The sequence below is a fragment of the Chrysemys picta genome, chromosome 2 (assembly GCF_011386835.1).
Source record: "Chrysemys picta bellii isolate R12L10 chromosome 2, ASM1138683v2, whole genome shotgun sequence".
Taxonomy (NCBI): Eukaryota; Metazoa; Chordata; order Testudines; family Emydidae; genus Chrysemys; species Chrysemys picta.
The window spans coordinates 39,803,621-39,820,256 of record NC_088792.1 but is presented as its reverse complement, the minus strand read 5'-3'; the positions used below and the strand labels follow the sequence as shown (position 1 = coordinate 39,820,256).

General features: G+C 39.2%; 1 protein-coding gene across 2 annotated transcripts in view; it reads left to right on the top strand.

Moving 5' to 3' along the window:
• Positions 1 to 13,592, top strand: part of PLXDC2 (plexin domain containing 2) — a 397,134-nt gene extending 383,542 nt beyond the window's left edge. For both annotated transcript variants that reach the window (XM_065582995.1, XM_008162807.4), the window contains one exon: positions 11,787 to 13,592. In XM_065582995.1, coding sequence (XP_065439067.1) covers positions 11,787 to 11,903 — 117 coding nt within the window. In that variant the 3' untranslated portion in view covers positions 11,904 to 13,592. The remainder of the gene's footprint in view (positions 1 to 11,786) is intronic.
• The last annotated feature ends 3,044 nt before the right edge of the window (positions 13,593 to 16,636 follow it).

The window sequence follows — 16,636 nt, the reverse complement described above, 5'->3', positions numbered from 1 at the left end:
AGTTTTGTCACCTTTTCACTGCGTGAGTGGCACAAAGGGGACATAATCTGGCTGAAACTGGACAGCTGAGAATTCCCCCAAAAGAATTCTTGACTGGTATAAAGCCAAATGAGTCTGCTCCTGTGCCATTCTCCTCCACCTTGGCAAGTGAGCGTAAGTAAAGCATGGCAACAGCAATGAGAACAACATTCCCCTATCTCCGCTGGAGTACAGTGCTGCAGGAACCATGGCCAACTGTCATGAATTAGGTTTGGGTTTAGACTGTGTTATCTTACTTCAGGGCTGGTGCAAGGGCAGCTTGAGAATCAGGGAGCCATTATCAGCTCTCCATTACTGAGTGGATCTTTGCACAGGAGAGAATCTGGCCCCATTAGAATTACTTCATCAGGCTCTGTGTGCCAAATTCAGAAATTGTGTGTCTGTGTTGGTGAGAATTACACGTTGATAAGTAGTTCTGAATCTAAGTAAATCTGATGGATTCGAAGTAACTGTAGAGGTAGTTTAGGTTGGTGTAAAGTTCACATTGAGGAAACCAAAAGGTGTAAATTATCCCTATCTATCTGTCCTGTGGTGACTAGGTACCAATCTCAGGGCAGACTGTTAAGAACCAGGGCACAAACCCCAAGCTGGTTGTGAGTTCTATACTTACATTTCACCAGCCAATTTTCAATTGTAAACTCCTCAAGTACTATAACAGCTTTAACATGGAGTCACAGGTAGTCCCCTTGGGAGCCCCAATCTGTCTTGCCACCCAGATAAGCCTACCTTTGTGATACACCAAAAATCACAGCAATCACAGGTTACTGCCAGTGCCAAAGGATCAGTCACTTACCCCAGGTCAATTGCACCTTAGGTCTCATACCAAAGGTAATGTTTGTAGGCAACCCTATAATAAACTATTTAAATTTTATTAAATAGGAAAAGGAAATGAGAATTATTTACAAGGTTAAAGCAGATAAATGTACGTACACAAATGAGTTACAATCTTAAGTTTCAAAAGGTAATAGAAGCACCTATAATAAGCAAGCTCTGTATTTCCTTTTGGGCTAACCCAGGCTAAGCAGCTTGGGATCATTTGCTTATGCCTAGAAAACCCTGCCTGCTAGAGTTCAAGCATCATAAAGATACAGCTCTTTCTTGTTTGTGGTTTTTATTCACTCCCTCCTCCCCATGCTCTGAGCTGCAGCAAACTCAGCTGATGGGAGGAATCCACTTGCACACCTTATCTTCATGGGGGTGGGAGAAGAGCAGAGCAACAAAGTCTTTTGTCCTCTTTAATGTTTCCCAATGATCATCAGGTGTTCATGGACCTTCCTTGTCAGGCAGCATGTAACATCTTCTGTTGGAGACCAACACTTCACACTAGTTGATGTCTCTCTCCTGTCTGGTGATTTACACAGTCACAGAGGCTTACACTACAAATGCTCAAGTATTACCTTATAAATGGGAAGCAGATGCTATAAGTGAGATTAATGCATTCAGCAACTCACAAGCATTCAGTAAAGACTAAACACTTTCTTATAAATCTAATACCTGTTTTAATTATATTAACACATAGGTGAGCCAGACTGATTCCAGCCATGTATTTGTCAATGTTCATTTGAGACGTGGGGACCTTGGCATGATCTGTCACCTGGTCTGCCAGCATCACAATCTCTACCTTGACTCCCAATAGAATCACTTAGACTCAACTTTCAGTTTGGTTTTCTCTTCACCGCTCTTACCTCCCACCCCACCCCACCTCAATTGGCTATTTGAAAGGAGACAACTGAAGAAAAAATTATATAATAATTGAAAAGCTAGTTTGCGGTATTTTTCCCGGTGTTGACTTTCAGATTTCTGGCCTTGATGGGCTTTTTGGGCTCCATCTGAGGTTCAACATTTTACATCTTCGTATATAGCAGCACATAGCAGATAAGATTGCACAGTGATAGGTAAGGATTTTTCTTACACTATTTCTAACAATGCAGTGATTTCACAGATGCTGCATAGCTCTTTAAAATAATGCAAAGTAAATAGGAGAAAGAGAATTGTAAGGCCAGATTCTCAGCTGGTCTAAATTGAAGTTGATGGAGCTATGTTTACATCAGCTGAGGATTTGGCCCATAATTTCCTTTTTTTTTTTTTTTTTAGTCTGAAAATGGCCAGGCACCCCTGCTCATTGATCTAATTCTTCCCTGCACTGACAGATGCATTCCGCATCCTGAAACTAATGATTAAAAGAAAAAAGAACAAGTGTAATTTTTATGTTCTTTGAAAGTTCTACATTGTCCTGGCATTTCGAATACTGCTATTGATCTCATTGTTATTGCACGGCACTGACCATAAATGTATTTCTTCACGAGCTTATTCAGCTCAGCAGGAACCAGCAACTCAGCAGGGGAGACCCAGATCATGTCAGTTGAAAAATCTGTAAAATAAAGAATTATCACTGAAAATAAAAGTCAAAGGGGTAAGGAAAGAGGTGTCCAGTTTCTCATCATTCCGCAGCTGACTGCTTAGATGATCCTGCCTGCTGCTGGTCCCTAAAGTTGCAGAAACTTTTTTTATAAGGAGAAGCATTTTAAATCAGAGAGGTCTATTTTGGAGAAGGATTTGTATCGAGTGAAAGGAAGAAATGAATCAGGTATTTTCATTGGTATCTCCGTATCATCCGTTTGAATTGTACAGCTTGGGTCAATCTGTACTTTTAAATAATTTCTATTATGCATCCAATTCTTCTGGTGCCAGGCAAGTCATGTTACCTACTTACTTGGAAGTAAGGTATATTGGAGACACAGTGTTTGCAGGCACTGGGTTGGACCTGATATCTCAATACCTGCTCATCTCTGACTGACATGTAGTCGAAAGAACTGGGTGTTTGGGGTTCGGAGGAAAAAACAGGTCGGGCTGGCACTAAAATTCAGTATTCAAAAAATACTCAGATAACTCTGAGGGTGCAGATGATCCATAGAGCAATCCTGTTATGGCCCAGATCATCAGTGGTAGACAAGACCAGGCATTTGATTACTTGTCCTGGGACAATGGAAGTCATGGATACCATAATTAAATATTAGTTTATTTGCATAAGGATGATATGGGATCTTGTTGATACTGTGTTAACATATGCCTTTATTTCTTAGTGGAAATTACAATTTATTTTGATTAATGTTGAAGACTGCAAAGCTGTCACAGATAATAGTTGTCTAATATTTAGTAAAAAGGACCATGATTTATATGTTCCTGTTGAGAATGTACTAATATCGATTACTGTATAGTAAGATCAAAATGTAATAGATTAATATAGTTTCTTCTTCCTTTCTTGGTTCATCAGGTAATTTTTTACTATCATTTTAAAGCTTTTGGCACTCAATCTTGAGAGGTGTGAGGGATCTATATTTAAATATCTCTGCTTGTGAAACATAAACATCTGCTGTTGACAAAGACTGAAGTTCAGTCAAAAAGCCCATGAGCACTTCTAATAAACTTTTCACTTGATGTTAGACATCTTTATAAGTCTCATCCACTGAGCTGGATAAGAATATGTGCCATAGACAACTTCATTGAATTGTATGAGATATAAATTTGTCAGAAACAGTGAAGGTGCCCTTTTAAAGTTAAAAAGAATGGTAGATATAGAATATAGTGCTAGGGAGGGCAGGGTTGCATTAGAAACGTGAACTTGAAGATGCTCAGTACCCTCAACTTGCATGGATTTTAATGGAAGGTGACATTGCTATGTCCCTCTGAGAAGACCTTCAGGACTTCGCAGGATCAGGCTCTTATACTTATGTAAATCAGAGTGACTCTATTAAAGTCAATTATACACATGTAAAATAGTCATGGGAGGAGACTCAAATCCCCATGAATCAAGGTGAGACCACATGATGAAGTTGATAACTGGTTAGGGATGAAACTGCACAACAGACTCGTTGGGATTTGGTGCTGGTAGGATGATACTATTAAAGCAAAAGGCAAGTTTTGCTAGTAGTTTACAGGCTTCTGAGTACAGGAAATGGAAAGAGACATGATTGTAATGGCAAAAACAACGAGGAGTCCTTGTGGCACCTTAGAGACTAACAAATTTATTTGGGCATAAGCTTTCATGGGCTACAACCCACTTGATCAGATGCATGGAGTGAAAAAAAGTAGGCAGGTATAAATATACAGCACATGAAAAGATGGGAGTTGCTTTACCAAGCGGGGGGTCAGTGCTAACGAGGCCAATTCAATTAGGGTGGATGTGGCCCATTCCCAACAGTTGACAAGAAAGGGTGAATATCAACAGAGGGAAAATTACTTTTTGTAGTGCTAACGAGGCCAATTCAATCCTGGTATATGTGGCCCATTCCCAACAGTTGACAAGAAGGTGTGAGTATCAACAGAGGGAAAATTATATTTTGTAGTGACTCAGCCACTCCCAGTCTTTAATCAGGCCTAATTTGATGGTGTCAAGTTTGCAAATTAATTCCAGTTCTGGAGTTTCTCATTGAAGTCTGTTTTTGAAGTTTTTTTTGTTGAAGAATGGCCACTTTTAAGTCTCCCATCTTTTCATATGTTGTATATTTTATACCTGCCTACTTTTTTTCACTCCATGCATCTGATGAAGTGGGTTCTAGCCCATGAAAGCTTATGCCCAAATAAATTTGTTAGTCTCTAAGGTGCCACAAGGACTCCTCATTGTTTTTGCTGATACAGACTAACATGGCTACACCTCTGAAACCTTATGATTGTAATGGAGATGTTCCTTGAATAGTTTTCTGATACTGTTACAGGCCTCACTGCATAGGATTGTACTATTTTTGTAGTCCGCAGTGTACAGTTGTAGAGGATGGTACATGTCACCAAACTACTCTCCACAGATGATAATATCCACAGATAATACAAACTTATTTTGCAGAATCACGAAAGGAAATGTAAAAAAAGAATTATTAAGAATTGCAGCGAACTAACAATGAAGCACAGTGCTCAGTATGCTTCATTATAATTATTATAAATGAATTCCTGTCACAGGTGAAATGTACCATACCATTGACTGATCTTTCATAGAGATTATATGGATCTTTATAAGGGATAACAATATGTTTCTCAGTTCCTTCAGGAGGCCAGGGAAAGCAGTCATTAAATGCCAGTACTCCCATATTATAGTGCTTGTTCTCTATCTGAAAATGATTATATGCCAGTGAGCACATCTGTTCAGTCCTTCTATAATCGATCTTCTCCTACATCACTTATCCCCTAATCTTTATATTCCTATGGCATCTGCACAGTAGACTTTTCCCTCCTTCCCTTTCCTTTTTCTGGCTCACATTCAGTGCATTTCTTTCTTCTTGTTTTATATATATTTAAAACCATCTAAAACATCTTCCATTTATTTTGTAGCAGTTTCTTTATTGAAACACAGAAATGATTGTTTCCTTTGTTTTCAGGATAAAATTGGTTAGAAATCCTGACTGAATTCTAGGCTGTAAGGAAGTAAAGTCATTTATAATTTTCTGCAGAACTCTCAACTGAATTGCAGTTGTTTGTTCAGCTTAAAGCTATGTACTATGTTATTTTATAGTTATGTCATCAGTGGTCCTGTGGATAACTATAGATGGGAAGCCTTGTTGGCAATAGAAAATCCATCATGCCTCTTTAAATGGTGTCTGGTTGTTCAGAGTGAGTCTGAAGATTGAAACCAAAGGTTTGTTTTCCTTTTCCTCTCTTGTAGAACTATACCAGAGGTAAATGTCGTTTACTAGAACCCTTTTCATGAAACTCAGCCAATGGCACTAATTTATTTGAGAATCTGCTGGAGGGTTCAGTTTGGGACATGTTTGGGGTTCTTTTAAACACATAATTCTGCAACTGAAAATCAGCTTATTTAAAGCTGACCTGCAAGGATTTCATAAAAGTCCCTCAATTCGGTATGTGTTGAATGCCCCCAGTTGCCAAACTAATTGGGGCATTCAGCTCATTACAAGCTCTATCTCTCAGAAAGCAGCTTCCTGGGTCTCCTGCATTTCCTGAACTAAGCAGCCAAGCTCCTAAAGTGGATGTAGATCCTTCTGTGGTTGACTGAAATTCTGTCAGTGAAGAAAGAATGCTACAGGGGCATATTTGTTTGCATGCCATATTTCTTCGTGGCTGATAACTCCATTCTAATGCCCAGCCAGGAATAAGAGTGGTGCCCTGAGGCCCAGGATTCGCCCAAATAAAAAGGTGGTGAGGGGAATAGTGCTACCCACTGGGATAAGCCTGGAGACCTCCTAGTACAATAATAACAATAAGGGAAGAAGCCCCAAACTTCCACTCTAGTACTTCTGTCGGGAAACACCTCACCTGTGCTCTTAAAAAGGAGACAGGCAAAACCCATCCTGTCACTGCTCCAGGATCTGCATAAAGATGTTTATTCTAGGCTAAGGGCAGCAGGAACTCCAGCAGACTGCCTGGTCCCAAGCAGTGATGCAATGGATGGGTCCATCACAGGGAGTTTGAGCTTGGAAATGTCATTTCATAAATTATCCTGCTCTGGAACTATTTCTCTTTTTACCTTTGTGGCCTTCCACAGGGAACCAACCTCTTTCCCCACATATGGCAGCTCATTCTTCTGCACACACAGTATCCATGGCCTTCTGGGGCTTGCAAGACTGGGGGTATTTTCCTCTAGCAGATTTGCTTAGGAAGGTAATCTTGGGACCCATTTCTGGAAGATTCACTCATGTGAGAAAAATCCCACTGAATTCAGTTGCAATACACTTTCTATTTACAGAACAGCAGTTCAGAAAATAGCCTCAAAAGGTTTCAAATTCTAAGGAAAGAAACATGTTTTCTACCTACAAGAGGGAGAGGACAAGAACTAAGGAATTAATCTAAATATCTCCCTCCCTGCTCCTCACCCCGATTTGTTTGTTCCTTGTTCTACTTAAGAGAGAGCAAATGCAGAGAATTCATTATGCTCTTCCTGGGCTGCTGTGGTAGCTTGAGGAGCTTCAAATCCCATGATGCCCATTAAGTTACTTTTAGTTTTATCAATTAAAACTGTAATATCTCTACAGTTTTATCTGGGTCAGCAACAAAGTCAAGTGAATCAGTAGCTTGTCAATGTTCTGTTTTCAAAGACTAGATCCTCCCGCATACACACATACAAAAAACAACAGCGACAACAACAAAAACCCTAGTGTATGTTATTAGCAATGTAAAACCTGACAAGGTAGCATAAAAATATTTCTCTGACCTCTGGCATGAAAAGAATCTTCACGGAGTTTGAACTTTGGTGTTTGAAGATGACCTTCAGATTTGTTTGTTTGTTTGTTTCTGGGGCAACGGCTGACATTTACGCTTTATCCCATGTTAGGTGAACTCATGCATTTTTCATCAAAAGGAAAAGCCAATTAAAAAGTATGTTGCCCGTAGACAGCAGAGCTAAAAATGGTAAAATCAGGTTGGCATTGGTAGTAAAAGAAGGAGCCAAAAACTAACCTTGGTTACATCTTCAAATAAAATTGGAGAACATTTTAATACATTAAAACTTAGATCATCCTTAGTCACTGTCTTCTGAGACTCTGTTTCTAATTATTTTTCCCTACCGGTTTTCCATTGGTTTTTCATTTTCTCTTTTCATTAGAGACGTATCAGGTCAAATTCTGCTCTAATTGATAATGGTGTAAGTCTAGAATAACTTCATTGGGTTTAATCAAATTAATCTGGATTTACACCAGTGAATCTGAGAACAGAATTTGATCCCTCTTCGTTAGCAATAACCTAACTGTCCTTTTTAATCTTTAAAACAATCTGAATCAAGTATACATGGAAAGTCTAAAAAAAATTGGAATGGGCTGAGTTTCCTTATTAGGGAAAACATGTCCTTTCAAAAGGACAGCACTATACATTCCTACTTTTAATATTGCGAGGTTTTACACTAAGAAGCCATAGATTTTAAATTAACTGTCAAATAAAATTTAACATTGCACACCTCAAAGGCACACCTGACGCTAGAAGGGGGGTGGGGGAGAGCAGCAGCTTTTGTAGTATAGCTGCATGACAGTGATCCCCATGTAAGCCTTTCTTTGTGCCCTACCACCAATGTCCTCACAGTTACAGTCTTTTTGAGATTGGAATTCAGCAGTCCCTGAGAAATTCTTTAGCTAATCCTGCTCTAAATTAGCTTCACTAATCCCAATATAATGTAACAGCAGCGGATGTTCAGTGGTTCTTAGCACAGATTGTCTCTGCCATCAAATATATTAAACAGCAAGAAGCACAGTAACACGACAGCAAAAGGAGATATTTAGAGGAATTTATTTTCAGGACAGGAAAAATAAAAAGATCTTGTGGTCAGAACAGAGTTTTCCTCACAGTCAAGTAGGAATCTGAGAAAAAGCCATTTAAGCTGTGTCTCGGTCTCAAAATGAAAATATAAAATGGAACTGATTTTCTTTCCTCATCCTTCTGTTTTCCTCGAGCACTATTGGAATGTTTGCTGTGTAATTCAGCAGTCCCCTAAAGCTGACTGCTACTTTATGTAGTAGCTTTGAAGAGGAAACAATAGGTAATTAATAGCATATTTACTTAGGCCAAAATTTTCGGAAGTGACTAATGACGTTGGGCACTTAATTTGAGATACCTTGAAGGGGCTGCTTTTCAGAAAGTACTGAGCAATCAACCTTTGAAAATCAGCATCCTTAAATATGCATGAGCTTGGGCACCCAAAAATTGAGCCCCATAAGCACTAGTTACTTTTGAAAATGTAGGGCTTAGAAGTGTCTCATCTCAGAAGGCATTATAGATATACAGGAATCTCATTTCATCTACCACTGAAATGTATCCACTTCACTTGGCTGGTTCTTGGCTGCTCCTTAAAGAACTGATCTAGTTCCCGATGAAGTCAATGGAAAAAAATTCTGTGGGAGCTGGATGAGGCCCTAACAGTACAAAACACATTAGGATGGTTGGAATGAAGATACTACATCTATTTGAAACGGCTGCAGGGAAACTTACTCAGGCAGAATGTAGTTGTCTGGCTATATCGAAAGAAGTACCAGAGACATTTGATATGGTTTTAATCAGGCTGCAACTTTATTATTAGATGTCTGGGATGTCTTCCACCAGCCCCCACTCTTTTTCCATCCAGGTCACCACCATCCCTCATAGCAGGTTTAAGGTGGACTATAAGAAAGGGGAGTTGGCTCCCTACCATACCATTCATAGGATCCCCAAACCCTCCCCGCTATTCCATTCCTTTAATCAACACCTCCTTTTTAAATCCTTTACCAGGCCATTTATCTGGTCACTGTATACCTTTCCTATGGAGTACCTGCACTGGACAACCGCCACAAGGAGGTGCCAGCAATTAGCTTGGCTGCTTCCCCCACCAAACCCAGTCGGGTTCCCAGACATCTCCTACTGCCCTCTTTTATATTGGCCAAAACCAAGTCAGCACCCAAGCCTGGCAGGGGAACCCCATCCTCCCTGAATAATTCTGGTGCACCAGGTTGCAAAATAGCTGAGCCTCTTATGACCCATGGGAATTTGCCACTACCTTGTTCAGATCCTCTTCACCTTATCCAACCAGGTGGTGCCCCATGGCTCCCTGCCAGACCATGCGTTAATGCATGTCTGACTACACAATTTTTACACCTGGCAAAATTCAAGGATCAGTACTTCATCTATTTGAAACTGCTACAGGGGAAATTAATCAGGCAGAATGTAGTTATTCAAATTGGAATTTTAGTCTCTTGGAAACCCAGGTAAGAGTGCCAGAATTTGGCTCTAAGGACTGATCTGAAACAGAAATAGCTGTTGTATTAATAGAGATGGAATATATGGGTCCAAAGAGTCAAAGATGTTAACATGACCCTGAAATGGCCCAATATCAAACATTTTTAAACAAGGTTCGGGCTTAATACCATGGCAAACACATCATCAAAACTCTTTTTAACCTTTTATAAAAGGTATAGAAGAAGGATAAACAGTTAAAGCATTTGAAATGTAAAGTATTAAGTGAGGCTTTCATTTTAACAACATCCCTGTTCCCTTTCTTTTTGGCTGGAAAGAGTCTTTTGAAGTAAAACCACTTTCTTTAAAAGTCTCTTAGATGGTATTAAAGATGGTAATAACTGTTCTCTTGGGAAAAAAAAAAGAAGTTAGTTGAGATGAGCCAGAGCTGTTGTTGATAAAGTCCAATCCTGTTTCCTAGAAGACAAAACAAGACAAACACGCACAAGACGAGAGAAGAAGATAGAAAATAACAGCTTCCATCTCTGATGAATGTTGATTCATTTGCAGCCTCACAGCACAGTCTTATCAAACACTCTGAGACCTGGCAAACTTGTCACAGCCTTGGCTGTTTAGGGCATTACGTTTAGCTCCCTCTTTCTAGTCACAGACTCACAGCAGTATTGTAAAATATGCAGTCTTGGCTGGCTCTGCCAGACTTTTGTTAGACAAAAGGAAAAAGGAGAGGGATAGGAAAGAAAAAAATAGTGGGGAGGAAAAAGAACACATGGGGGGCAAGGGTTAGACATAGTCTCACATCCAGGTGGTGACTGAGATTTAGCTGGAGCCAGAAGTGCAGGTAGTGATGTCATCTGGGTCCCTCTCTCTGGCCCAGTCTGATCAGAATATCTTTCAGGATTAGGACAAAGACAGTTTGGGGTCCCCATAGATGGTGGGGTTTACAGTCATGATGATGAAGCTCGCTCCTTCCCCTTAGTCTCATTTTTCAGTCAGCCAATGTTGCATAACCAGCTTTCCCCCCCCTCCAAAAAAATCTCCTTCTGAGGATACCAAAAGGGAGCGATGGGTGGAATAGCCCATCCCGCTCATTATTTTGTCCACCAGTTAGGCCTAATTGCCAAAATGCCAATTTTGGTTAATTGATTTCCAGTCTCACATGGTTTTTGTTTACCACGCAAGATCTTAACACAGTCCTTGAATTATATCAGCAGGCCATTTTGTTTGGATTAATTCAGTCTTTCTGTCTCACCTTTGCACTTTTCCCATCAGCATTCGTTGTGATAGATTATTGTGACACTTCATAAACTTTTATCTCTTTTCCCACAGTTAGGCTCACAATTAGGGTACGTTTATAGGCTCAAGAATCACAACATGTCACATTGCAACCTGGACTCCACCTTTCTGCAGTGGAAGAGAGACCATTCAGCAAGACTGTGTAATACACTGCACCACAGAGTAGAGCTTGACGGCAACTCTCTGTGCAGGACTATGAAAGGAGGCATTGTGGGCAGGCCTGGGAGTGGGTTGATTGGCCAGTGACTCTGTGCACAGTGAAGATCTACCAAAACCCCAGATGGAGAGGGAGGAGATAGCAGGCAACACTAGCTCATCTTCCCAGGACTAGTAGCCCCTGCTGGGCTGCTTGAGAATGCCAGGCTTTCCTTATGAGTCTAGAAGGAAGGATTAACTTCTTCAGCTCTGGTCATCTATCCAGGGCTGGCTCCAGGGTTTTGGCTGCCCCAAGCAGCCAAAAAAAAAAAACCCGTGATCGCGATCTGTGGCAGCAATTCGGCGGGAGGTCCTTCTCTCCGAGCCAGAGTGAGGGACCATCCGCCGAATTGCCACCGAATAGCTGGATGTGCCGCCACCTCTGGAGTGGCCGCCCCAAGCACCTGCTTGACAAGCTGGTGCCTGGAGCCGGCCCTGCATCTACCCCTTCCCCACAGCTCCCAAAATGGCCTACAGTGTTAGCCAATTGGATTTTAGTATCAAGGCAAATGAAATTATAAGGTACTTTTAAACATGTGCTTTTTTGTTGTTATCCCTTACATATTCTAAAAAGGATTTTGTTGTTGTTTCTTTTGTAGCGCCGCCCAAGCAGATGGCCTGCAATGAAATTTCGAAGAGGCTCGGGACATCCTGCATATGCTGAAGTGGAACCAGTTGGAGAAAAAGAAGGCTTCATTGTATCAGAGCAGTGCTAAAATTTCTAGGACAAGAACACCAGTACTGGTCTACAGGTGTAAGACATTTACTTTGCCTCTCTTTAAAGAAAAGGAGGCCTGAGCTGCTGTAGCTGTAAAGAAAGAAGATTGTTGGATAAATCTTGTCCAAGAAGAAAAAACGATTTAGGATACCAGATTACCACTGCGCTGTAGTTTTCCTTAGTGGATTGACATACAATCGTTCATTCAGAACACCCTGAGTGGACATCTACAGTCTCAGAAATGTGGCACAAATGCCATGTTATTGGCTTAGGTATGGGGTTGCATAAGAATCAAAAAATATAATAAAGCTTTAGTTCATCAGGGTGCTACCCTTTTGTTCAAGCATTCTTCTCTGGTGTCTCAAAGATAAAGTGTTACAAATCTGTAACCCTTTCATGCAAAGAGCAAAGGTCAGTTTTGACAAGGTTGCTAAGAAAATCAATTCAATGCAGGTAAAAAATAAGCAATTTTCTATACTTCTACAAATGAATGTGGAATACAATTCTGAGTGTTCAATGCCAAACTAACATAACCAAGTGAGTGAGTGAGTTACAGTACAACATATATTCTTTCCAGGAGTAGTAGAATGTTTCTTGTACTTTGTTGGTTAATATCCCTTAAACAAGCCATGATAAAGAATTATAAAGTTAGCACAAGGCGGTTAGAAAAAATAGCTGGGAGTTTTCACTATGGTGAAATTGGGCTGTATAATTGGAGTTCATGGTGAAATTGGACTAATTTTCAGTTTCAATGTTCACTAAACAATTAATTATTGGATTTGTTTTAAGGGATCCCGCTTCCATTTCCAAACAGTGGGCTGAAATGAAGGCAACAGATGCTTTTGGCTGATGCTGGCAGAAATCAACATAGACCATTTCTCAAAAAATATGATGAAAAAATGTTAAGATTTTAAACAAATGGATTTTTATCCTCATTGTGAGTCCTTCCCGAGAAGCATTACAGATTCCAGTGCACCCCTCCCAGAAATACAGATTCAAAGTGTTGCAGAACCCTGCTGATTCATTCAGTGATTTCGTTTAACACACATAGTACTTGCATAAATATATATATAAATATATTTTTTTTTATAGCTAACACAAGGCAGGCTCTTGTGGCTGTTAAGACTGCATTTTTGTCATCCAGACGGAGGAAATGGATTGCATTACTGCATATTTCCACTGAGTTGTAAAATAATCCTTAATATTAGAATATTTTTATGTTGCTTAGGGATGGTGGTTCGTTTAGTTGCAGTGCCATAACTTTTCTGCATACTGGAGCCACGTTTCCTTTAATATCAACCCTTTTCCTCCTGGACTAGGGAAAAACAATATGATAAATTCCCAGTGAAAAGAAAAGATATTCCTTTGGTGGAAAGGGGTTAATATACACTGAGCTACTAAACTTTTCAATTCAGGTATTGTATGTACATTTCATTGTGGTCTTTCACTTTCAAATCTTTTACACACTGTACAAGCAGAGGCCGTTGAAGCATTTTAAGGTACAGTATTCAACATTTGCAGTTTTAGGTCTCAAGTAGTTTAGCCACCTTGTAGTTACAACCTTAATTAATCAGTTATTTACATTCTTGTCAATGCTTGTATGGTCTAAATTTGTTTACTTAACTCTGTTTTAAAAATAACATGATTTTTACTTGTTATTTTCTTCAGTAAATAATACAATACTGTATTTTCTGTATTCATTCTTTATTCTATGTAACACACATTTTACAGTCGGTTTTAAATCATCCACTGTGAGGTTTGAAATGTTCCAAATCTAACCACTATTAATTTGAAACTGCTAAAAACCACATCTTGAGGTCTGCTGAAAATCTTGCCGCGATCACTCTTTTATATTTCTGTGGCTCTACCAACACATATTTCTGATGGGGGAGGGTTTAACGTACTGGCTATTAATTCAGATAGCAATAATCAAATATATGCACATACCTATCTGGTGACACTAATTTTTAAAATAAAACACATAACAGTGCACATAATTTAAAAAAAAAAAAACTTCCTGGATCTGATACTTATGATCAATTTTTCTATCTTATTACAAGTAGATTTGCAATCATCAGCTAGGATCTATTGGCCTAATAAAACCATTACAGAACTCGCACTTGTGATTTTTGAAGCATGATGCCCTCACCAGTTAAAATAAATGTTATTCCAGATCACATCATGACATATCAGCCAACATATAAATGTTGTGGATACTCTTCAGTCAGATTCACATGATGCTGCACTATGTTTGGTTGTCTAAATATTCATGTAAGTAAAGACTACTCACAGAACTCTGGGTTTGAAGGCTGAAGCATTGGCTTAGTAATACAAGTTGGATTAAGTTTTACTTATGAATGTTATACAGAGTAAACAGTGGAGCTGGCTGAATAATACTGATCATGTTATTTGTGGGTTTCATGATTTTGTTTCATAGCCAACAAATTTTTCTGTTTTCATTCCTATCCCCTTTATAGAGCTGGATGAACAGTTTGTGATAATTCACAAATAAACATACATTTGATGACATTTCTTAATTGAAATATTCATGCTTTTTTTTTTCTCTTTGCCCATTCCTGGTAAATTGGTGACAGATTTCACTGAATCGCTGACATATAAGAAATATCTTAATAGAGTTGATTTGGCTTTCCCATACTTCTATGTACTTGGTTATACCATGATTAGTTGCTGGATTTATTCAATAGGCATATTCCTGTGTCCGAAGAGAACTGATGTCTGAAGGGAAAAAACTCCTGCATACCTGTAGAAACTGATAGTGTCTCATCAGTGTCTGCTTTGATATATTCTGTAGTATGTTCCATTTATCCCAGTGAGTGAAGGTAATTAAGTAATCTGTTGCTGTTTTATGATTCCATCTGCTTTTCTACATTCTTAAAAATTAAAAATGATACAAATGTGATTCTTTGCTCCAGCAGTTGTAATGAAATATCAGAAGAAGCAAAGAAGCCTATTGTTATCACTTTATAAACTGTAACATTGATTGATCCAGGTGTCCCTTTTCATGACAATCCAAAAGAAATTCCAGCCTGATAGCAGTGGACCAATGGCTTCACTAACATTCTCCCTGGTCCTTAGTCTTAGCGTACTTCAAAATTATTCATCTAGGTAATTGTTTATTTAAAGTGCCATTTATTGTAGCAGTTACTGTATCTCATAGCCCATTTCTCTATGCACAGGTATTTACATACAAATAGGTGTTGAAGTGATTAGAAAACTTTCACAAAATTAGCCTTTCCTATTTTTTCTAGATTTAGTAGGTGTGCGCTTTTAAGTCTAATGCCCCCAATGAAATTATGAAATTTTCTGCTGCAGATTACAGAAAAAAGGCACTTTCCAGAAAAAAAATTTCAAACTACTTTGCCAAATGGCACCTTAGACTCTCAGTAAAATAAGTCAATGAACTAGATACATATATTACACACCGAAAATATTTGTTAAAAGAACAGTATTAAGGTTGCAAAGCAAAGCACTCACAAGTTGCCTGTCCAACCTAAATTTAACCCCTTATTATCTTGCATTATGATACAGTGTTTAGTTACATGGCTGCATATTAGTTTTTCTATAGGACTCCTGCCTCATTCAGTGATGGGGGTTATTTTCTTTTCTCCTCATTGTTCAATTTGTTGCCCCAGGTCTTATTTATTCTGCGCTGTTCAAATCCTGCTCTGAAGACAGAATGATTAATTTCCTCGTGGGCTTTTCATTTGTATCCCATAGGGCTAGCTTGCCTTTATTATTTTCAGCAGTAAAGCAAGGAACCTACAGGCCTGTATCCTTTAAGCCATTTAAATAATACTGGATTTGATCTTGGGACAAGAATCTGTCAACCCTCAAAGTGATAATGAGGAATTCTTAAGTAATCTATATAATAAATACATAATCAATAGATCAGGCTACATGATGGTGCACACCACTTTAGCATCGGAGTGTTTCACAAACATTAATTCATTTAGTTTCACAATAGCCCTGTGAGGTGGGGCTGGCATTATTCTCATTTTACACCTTGGGAACTGAGGCACAGTGAGATTAAGTTTCAATTAACGTTGGGTGCCAATTTGAGTCACCTAGGACCTGATTTTTCAGAGTACTTAGCATTATAAAGCACTTTATGCATTCAAAGTACAGGTCTCACTGACTTTAGTTGCAGTTGTGAGTGTTCAGCACGTCTACAAAGAGGAGCCCAGGATATCAAAGTGGGCATCCAGAAAATGAGGAACACACAATCAGTGACCACATATGAAAAGTCTGGTAGAAATGACTTGTCCAGCATTCCATAGTAACTCTGTGGTTAGAGTTAGAGATAGGGATAGAATGCAATTCTCTAGGTTAGCATTCAGCTGTTTTAACCCCTCCTTTCTCTTATTACAATCCAACACACTGCAACAAATGAGTCAGGAGTTCTGCACCCAACAGCCTCCTTCACTACACAGCACTAGTTCAGCTTTTGGGTAGGTCTATCCTGGCATTTTCTGACTGAGTGATTGCCTTTGCTTGAAATTTAAAAATGTTTCTTAACTCTGTGTATGTGTGTGGGTGCATGTGACAAGCAAACTGAAAAAACAGATTCTATCATGTGGCATCATATCAAACCGTGAATCATCAACAGAGACCTTTTGATAGAGCACACCAACCTTGGCCACTGGACCTAACCAAGCAACTGACAGTAGTAGTAGGTAATCATCCTTTCTGTGAACCAACGCTAGATGGGGA